This window comes from Hydractinia symbiolongicarpus, chromosome 1 (genome assembly GCF_029227915.1).
Source record: "Hydractinia symbiolongicarpus strain clone_291-10 chromosome 1, HSymV2.1, whole genome shotgun sequence".
Classification (NCBI taxonomy): Eukaryota; Metazoa; Cnidaria; class Hydrozoa; order Anthoathecata; family Hydractiniidae; genus Hydractinia; species Hydractinia symbiolongicarpus.
Genome location: NC_079875.1, coordinates 28,409,739 through 28,419,068, shown reverse-complemented (window position 1 = coordinate 28,419,068; position 9,330 = coordinate 28,409,739). Strand labels below are relative to the sequence as shown.

Sequence of the window (9,330 nt, the reverse complement as noted above, 5' to 3'; positions counted from 1 at the left end):
GGCTAAAATATATAGAACTTGAGACGAGTTTGTTAACCCTGAATGACAAGTATCTGGTATCAACACGAAAAATCGCAAATATATGAGTCATCGTCGATTTTAAATGCCTCGTTACATCAATTTTACGGCTAAAATATTTAGAACCTGAGACAAGGCTGTCGTCCCTAAATGACAATTATCTTGTATCAATACGAAATATGGCAAATATATAACACTTGTCTGCTGTTTTTAATGCCTCGTTTATCATATGTACGGCTAAAATATATAGAACTTGAGACGAAGTTGTTGACCTAAATTACAATTATCCTGTATCAATACGAAAAATCGCAAGTATATAACAATCGTCTCTTTTAAATGCCTCGTTTTATCAATTTTACTGCCAAAATATATGGAAACTGAGACGATTTTATTGACCCTAAATGTCAATTCTCCTGTATCAATACAAAAATCGCAAATATATGAGGCACTCGTCATTTTTAAATGTCTCGTTTATCATTTTTACGGCTAAAATATATAGAACCTGAGACAAGGTTGTTGACTCTAAAGTACAATTATCTTTGATCAATACTAAAATTGCAAATACATGACACTCGTTACTTTGAAATGCGTCGTTTATCAATTTTACGGCTAAGAAATATAGAGCCTGAGACGAGGTTGTCGTCTCTAAATGACAATTATCTTGTATCAATACGAAAAATCTAAAATATATGAGACACTCGTCTCTTTCAAATGCCTCGTTTATCAATTCCACGGCTAAGATATAAGAACCTGAGACGAGGTTGTCAATCCTAAATGACAATTAGCTTGTATCAATACGAAAAATCGCAAATATATGCGACATTCATCTCTTTAAAATGCCTCATTTATCAATTCCACGTCTAAAATATAAAAACCTGAGACATTGTTGACCCTAGAATACAATTTTCTTGTATCAATACGAAAAATCGCGAATATATAAGACACTCTGCTCTTTTAAATGCCTCGTTTATCAATTCCACGGCTAAAATGTAAGAACCTGAGACATTGTTGACCCTGAAGTACAATTATCTTGTATCAATACGAAAATCGCAAATACATGACGCTCGTCACTTTGAAATGCGTCGTTTATCAATTTTAGGGCTATAATAGAACTTATTTTCAGCAGGCCTTACAGTAATAACCTCGGTATCACGTTGTCACGTGATTTTAAGCAAAAGGGCGGATTTTCAGAAAATTCAATCACACGTCGATTAGCTTTCAAGTATTCTAGGTCACGCAATTGCATTAAAAATGGACGAAACTTCTAATAATAACATGGAAGAACCTGTTATCAACAGCCAATCTGCCCCACAAACGTAAACGGAATGGAACAATTTGACCTAATCAGAAGCTACCTGGACAAAACGTTTATTGAACAGAAACAATAATTCGAAACAAAACTGCAACAACACAGTATACCGAACAACATGAAGATTTCAGCTAAACCAGAATCGTCGAAACAATTTAAGTTTAAAGGTAATCAAATCCAATTCGAATTTAACCAAAAATTAGCGGAAGATTTGGAAGATGTTATCGACCTTATCAAAGAAGGTTCTGTATCAAGATCAACAAAACATTTAGCAGGAATAAAACTCGAAATCACGAAGCAAAACAAGCTAATAAAAATGGCGGATAGATCACCAGCAGGATGGGCCACTGTAAAAGAGTACTTATCTGATGAATCAGCAAGAGATTCAGATGACGAAAAACGGATAAAATCGGCTGAGTCAAAAGCACTGGCAAAAAAAGAAAGCAAAGGTAAAGCCAAAGTCCTTCTACCCTCCACGTTTCAGCCCTATGCACACCCAACTAATGTCCTCGTCGCCACCTATGCCAAACCATTTCCAATCACAAAGATTTGCATTTTCAAGAGAACCATCTCAACCGTCTGGGAGTATCGGCAACCATAACACATCATGTTTTTCCCAATCAGCGTACAGATTCCAAAGTGCAAGATCAATGTGCTTCGGTTGTGGCAAGACTGGACACTGGAGAAAAGACTGCCCAAACGTTATCGGCCATAAGCAAGTCTAAAAAAAAGACAATAGACAAGTGTTTAAATTTTGATAACAATGTAAGAGATGAGGAAACGTACGAATTTTGTGTATATAAAAAGACGGCTGGAACTAGAGTTAAGGGTAGGCTCAAGAAAAACTTAAAATATTGGCAAACCATCAGCTGTAATACGACTATTCTCAAAATTATCAAGGAAGGCTATACTATTCCCTTTTTCACGGCACCACAAAAACAAACTTTTTCTAATAATCAATCTGCTATAACAAGTTTGGAATTCGTCAATGAAGCGGTACAAGAGCTTCTTGATACAGGTCTAATTAAGGTAGTGTCTTCTGCACCACATGTTGTAAATCCCCTTTCAGTCAGTACCAAAGGAGGAAAAAGTAGACTAATTCTCGATTTAAGGTATTTAAACCAGCACATTTACAAAGAAAAAGTTAAGTTTGAGGATTGGAAGGTGGTAAGGGAATTTCTAACTGCACAAGGGTACATGTTTAAGTTCGATATAAAGCAGGGCTACCATCACATTGATATTTCAGAAGAACATCAGAATTTCTTGGGGTTTTCATGGGTCATAGGTGGAAAGGAAAGATACTTTGTTTTTACAGTATTACCGTTTGGGCTTTCTCCGGCCCCGTTTATTTGTACAAAAACAATGAGAGTTTTTATAAGATATTGGAGAGAAAATATGATCAAAATTGCGATATTTATTGACGATGGTTTTGGCACTGATAAAAATTATAAAAAAGCAAAACAAGATGCCCTGTTTGTTCAAAAAACTTTACAACTGTCGGGTTTTGTGGAAAATGCAGAAAAATCAGTGTGGGATCCTAAACAGCAGTTAAAATCTGTCAAAATATAACATAAGCAAACTGTACGATAATTCTACAAAAACGATTGTTGTAAATTCCGATGCTAGCTCCACTGGGATGGCAGCGCATGCGATGCATGAAAATCAACAGGGAATTGCATTTAGACAGTTTCTGCAAGAAGAACAAGAAAAAAGCTCCGCTTGGAGGGAATTAAAAACTATAGAATACTCACTGGAGTCTTTAAAAAGCATTTTGATAAAACAGAAAATCCTATGGAAAACGGATAATTTTGCAGTGTCAAAAATTGTAAACGTGGGAAGCCGAAAAAATGATCTTCAAATTATTGCTGAAAATATATTTTATATATGTAGGAAAAATTGAGTTGACCTAACGGTAAACTGGGTTCCAAGGGAACATTTAAGATTTGCTGACACTCTTAGTCGTATGATAGATCACGATGACTGGCAAGTAAAAGAAGAGCTTTATAATAATTTGAACCAACTGTGGGGTCCTTTTACTGTTGACAGATTTGCTGACAACGACAACAAAAAGATATGTCGGTTTTATTCAAAATTTTATTGTCCCAATACATAAGGAGTAAATGCGCTAAATTACGATTGGAAAGGCGAAAACAACTACATAGTACCTCCAACAAGTCTTGTAGGAAAAGTGTTAAAACACATGGAAACTTCGAAATGTAAAGGTGTAATTGTGATACCTTATTGGCCTTCTGCTTATTTCTGGCCGCTCCTGTTTTCAGAAAACAAAACCGCAAACACAGACAGAAAGGTTTTTGGTGACCCAAAAGTATGTGTAACACAGGGAAAAAATAAGAAGTGTTTCATTGGCAGCGAGAAATTCGTTTCGCCAATACTAGCTGTCAATTTAGATTTCAGCTAAAAATGCCACAGGGCAAAATGCGTCCGCTGGGACCACAGGGTATGAGTACTGGTCCACTGGGACTTTGATTAAGAGCACAATACTATACTCTGAAAGTTCAAGTAGAATCAAATTGTCATAACTTTCTCCCTTTCAGACTTTATCACAAAACACTTGAAAATTGAAATTGAGAATGAATCTTTAAAACATTTGGCTACTGAGCTGCCAACATATATGTCATTTTGTAGAGAGGAAAATACCCTGAGGAAATATCAATCGTCGTTCAACATTTGGGAACGCTGGTGTAATTCTTTTAAAGTGTCAATTACGCCAGCCAAACCAGCCACTATTGCGTTGTTTATATTTAAGCGGAGTTCAGTCCGGTTGGTCTTTGTCAAAAATCGAAGGTGCTTATTATGCTATAAAGTTTTTTCATCTTCTCGGAGGATACAAAAATCCATGTGAAAATCCTATTGTTACTGAAATGCTTGAGGCTTCTAAACGAATTCTTTCGACCAAGAAAAATAGAAAACAACATATTACATTTGAACATTTATTTATTGCACACAAAACTTTCGCAGAGAAAAAACATTTACAATATGAGGACATTAGCAATATGCTTAATTGGCTATGCAGGATTTATGTGATTTTCCGAGATAGCCAGTCTTTGACGTTGTGATATATCAATTTGTGAATCTTACATGAAACTGTTCATAGAAAAATGCAAAACCGACGTTTACAGAGAAGGAAATTGGATTTTTATTATTAAGACTGGAAACGAATTATGTCCAGTCAAAAATCTAAAAGTGTACTTAGAACTTACAAAGTTAAAGGACGAGAGTTCGGAGGAATTTATTTTCAGAGCAGTTACTCTAAATTCTTAGTTTCTAAGTTAGAAGGTTTTAATACGATAAGTAATACGACCAATAACCCCTACTTTTAAGTACAAGCTAAGACAACTCCTCTTCTCAAACAACTTATTTTTATTCTGTCAGGTCTGGCTACGGGAAAATAAATAAGGTTAATTTCGTTTAAGCAAAGCGAATTAGAGATGAAGAACCATTAATGCCGGTGACGGATTTCTTAGCGTCGTGTAACAGCGGTTTTGACGTGTCAAAGGATTCACGAGTCATGAGAAACAAATTGTGATTATCTTTCATATAAAATTTCGACGGGTTAGTGGGCGATTTTTAGTGATAACAATGTTCGTTGTGCAGGTTGCATGTTCACTTCTGTATTTAAACCATCGATTGACCATCGAAAAAGTAAAGGTTAGTTTACACGTGTAATATTTAGAAATTATGTCCTTTCTCATTACATGTGTGTTAAATTTAATTAAATGATTTTCTGAATGTCCAGCCTTTTTCTTCACGATTTGGGACATCGAGTCTCTCTCGAACACGTTGCATCATTTTTTAACTTGTCGATTCTTATGTAACAAACATTGAGAAAAAATAACAACATTATTTTCTTAACATATTCCATTTTATTCTTATTTTATTCTTATATTTCTTATTCTTCAAGAGCCATGATCACATCATTACAAAAATTTTCTGTTTAAAACAAGTTTATAAAGTTATTGACAATTCCCTTGCTAATAAATTAATTAAAAAAATATAAAGGCGCAGATGTAATCATACGATTGAGTAGAGGCTTCTCTTAAGAATTCCATTCTTACTTCGTTTTTCGTTTTAAATCTTCCAGCTGCACACGTTAACGGTTGATAACTAAAAATGCCGGTATTGTTTCTAAAGATTTATTTCCTGTTAATTACAAATCTTTCGCCTTTGTAGTCAGTTCATTGACAAACGCATTAATTTTAATACCTTTGGCAAAGTCCCACGGTAATCTTCGCCACTAAACCGAGTAATACGCAACTTGAGCAAAAGTTACCCTTGGGGTAGCTGTTGAAAAACGTGCAACTTCGGTAAACGCTGAATCTGTTAAGCAGCATAACAACGTAAAACTTCTCTTATCTTCAGCATGGATATACGTCTTCAGCACCACCAAAAGCCGTACAATGGGCGTTAAATTGCTGGAACTATATCTCCAAGTTATGCGAAATTTGTTAGAAACTCTTAATGTTCTATGTGTATATATTTCTTCATAATAACAACGTATTTATTTCTACTTTTGTCACATTTAAACGGGAAAATATTTTTTCGAAACGCGGACTATTGTTTTTAAGGAACAAATGTACTCTGCACCGTCCCTCGAGAGTACTGGATATCTAGAGTAAGAAGAAACACAACGAAAGAGAGAGCTCAGCAAGAGCATGCAAACTAACGGAAAAGTCACACAAACGCGGTCCTAGATAACCTCGTCGTGATTTTTAAAGCTCGATATTGTTGCTCGGATTGAACCGTTTCCCCAGATTTTGTTAGCCGTTTACCTTGCGAGTGTCCTATTTTAATGTCAAAAAACCTAAACGTGATCGCAAATATATTTTCAACCGTTCTGATAACAATATCTAAATTTTAGATGAGGCTAGATGAAAATAGAACTGTTGAAGAAATACTTCCTTTTAGACCTCACTATTTTGTTTTTAAGCTATTATAATTATTGATTTTTATCAAAATGCCAGCTTTTAACTCAGCGGCTAAAAAATCGTGCAATCTGCAACATCACGTGAAATTAACATTTAACGGACTCTTGTCGATTTTATTCCCGCCTTCTTTATGAAACTGAAGTACACAAATTGATCACTAATCTCTAAACGCATACAATGTAAGAGAAGTGTATCAAGTAATGACGGAATGAAAATTTTCTATTTTTAAAAATTAATGAACCAAGAAAATTTGCTATACACAGTTTCGAAACAAACCACGCCGCGCTTCACATCCAAAGTTCTGGATAATCAGGAGGAAAGCATTCAATCAGTCTATTGCATACAGCAACCCTTTCAAAGTTTTACACAAAATATTAAAAAATTAACAGTTATCTGAATTCCCGTGGAAGAATCCATTGAATCTCTCATTAAACCGATGTAAGGGATACAAAACAAAAACATACAACACAGTTATTTGAATTTTTTAAAACTCACATTTCAACCTCGATCCAGGGTTCTTTGTCTCTTTTAACACGGGATGGCAAAAAGATAAAAAAATGCTTTGGGATCGAGGTTGCTCACAATCTGCATTACTCTATGTGTATAACCGCTGAAACAAAACGTCTAAAAATATATGCATATGCAACAAAAAAATAAGTAAATAAATAAAATTGTAAAATAAAAATGGAAAATGTCCAACAAAATCAAAGGTGTCTAACAACCGTTCATGCTTTGCCATTCCAGTACTCAAAATATAAGAAATTAATAGTTAAAACACATAAAAGAGAAATATAAAAAAACTTAAATCATTTGGCATATTGTATATCTACCGAAATATTCAAAGAACAGACCCAAACTTATAATCAAGAAAATCACGCATAAAATCAAAGAAGATAACAACACAGCGTTTTCGAATTTAAGAATCGAATATATTTCAAACAATTGTAACAGAACAGATGTAAACATTGATTTAAGTTTAGGATTTAGGTTTAGTTTTTTTTATAACGACACCAACACTGAATTACACAGTTTGTAGTGTTAAAAACAGTAACAACAGAAAAAATACATTTACAGTTTATGTAAATTCTTCTTTATGATATGCACCGTGTATTTTATAAGAAATATTCCGTTTCAGCCTTAATGTTCTTAAATTTTTGACAAATATTATCCTCATTATTCTGAATATATTATTAGCATGTCCATGTCCTGAAAATATATAATGCCTTGATAAAAAAAGGCTTGCTATAGCTATTGGCAAATTCTTTTTATATTTAGAACAAACAATCGAGGTTGGACATATTCTTAAGATATTCTTAACTGACCCTGGGTATATTCTTACAAAAAAGAATATGTTCAGGCGCAAGACATATTTCACTTCATATTTAAGGGAAAGTGTAGCTTTGAAAGTGTAAACAGCTTAAATATCGTTATTCAACTAAATTCATTTCTCTACCAGATAATCTAAACAACACACCTGGTTTTCTTTCGCTTTCTCAGTAGACTGCTAGCTAGCGTTCTCTGGATAAAAGTCCAATAAGTTTTTTACTTCGATTACTAAGCTTCGCTTCATTCCAAAAAAAAACAAATTGAAAATGTATAGCTAGCTAAATTGTCTGATGCATTTCCAATCAGTTCTCTTTTTGACGGCATATCATCGTACGTTTTTCTTCTTTATAACAAATATTTCTGACCACTCGACAACAACAGTAGCTCTACAACAACAGTTGTGTTTTTTACATTTGAGATTCGAATTACATTCATATTCGAATGCGATACAACCTCGGTCCCAGAACACAAAAATTGAAAATATAGAAGAAACAAATAACCTTTAACCTAACCTCATGATGAGTAAACATTGTTTGAAATAACTTCTTTCAGGATTACTTTGAGAAAGAGACAACCTTCTTTGCTTCGGTTTTCTTTCTTCAGTTGATAATATTTCTGACCACAACATAACTTCTTTAAAGTAATAAGAAGAGAGAATTAAATGTTTAAATAATAACCCCCTGATTTGCGTTTTTTTAACTTGGTAAATTTTAGCGTAACGCCACGTCGTAAGAAAGCGACCCATGATTTGTGTGACATGGCCTCACCGTGCACACACACACACAATGCTTATTAATATATAGATATCATGTGCTATATCACCCGGTGCACCGTTTGCGATGTGATAATATTTAAGGTCGTTTAAACAACATCTTTCTGTAATTCCATAAAACTCTTACAACTTCCATACAAGATCTGTGCGTCATAGGCTTCATTAGTTCTAATAACATCTTCACAATTGTTGTCTGTAATGGCAGATTTTACGCGATTACAGAAGCGACAAAAACGTTCTACGGTAGAGAAGTTTTGGTAATATCCTCCAATAGCATGGCATGCTAGAACATCTCCCACATGCATTGATATAGTACCGAAAAACTTATGTGTCGATTCATCAAAAGTGACATTTATTTCCTCAGATTCAAGCAATTTTAATTCATCAATAAGTGGCGAAACAATTGATTTGTATGAATATGATTTTATTAATTGAGCATTGCGCAACACTGCTGAGTTAATATCCTTTAATCGTAAACTGTGTTCTGGTTTTAAGTAACCAAGTATACAATAGAATCCAGATATCCTAAATTTATTTGTTTTATTTCCCAAAGGATTGACAACCTGAAAATCATCATGATAAAAAATTATTTGTAAACTTTTTTCGAAAGCAGAAAATATTGGATTGCTTTGAATTAATGATCCATCCGGAAAAATGCGTGAAACTCCATTTTCTGTGTATGCAGATTAAGAAAAAATGTTATTACGACATCGTCATGGTTTATAATCTGTTTTAATGTTTGTTCCGTGTGTCTGTAACAGGCAAAGTGGATGTGTTGTTTTTTCTAAAGAAACAGCCGCGGTAACATGTCACTTTTGCTACACTTTTATTTTTATTCTGTCTTTTGTGTGCTTTTTCAAGTAGATTTAAAGTTTGTTTTAAAAAAGTCACGGTTAATTTATATTATTGTTCTCATAAAAACCTTTGTGTAATGATGTAAATTTTATTACACAAAAGTT

General features: G+C 34.0%; 1 protein-coding gene across 1 annotated transcript; it reads left to right on the top strand.

Annotated features, from left to right (window-relative positions):
• Positions 1–1,445: 1,445 nt before the first annotated feature.
• Positions 1,446–2,896, top strand: LOC130629441 (uncharacterized). Its single transcript, XM_057442636.1, has 2 exons — positions 1,446–1,904; positions 1,952–2,896. The coding sequence occupies exons 1-2, from the start codon at positions 1,446–1,448 to the stop codon at positions 2,894–2,896; spliced, it is 1,404 nt and encodes a 467-aa protein (XP_057298619.1).
• Positions 2,897–9,330: the final 6,434 nt, after the last annotated feature.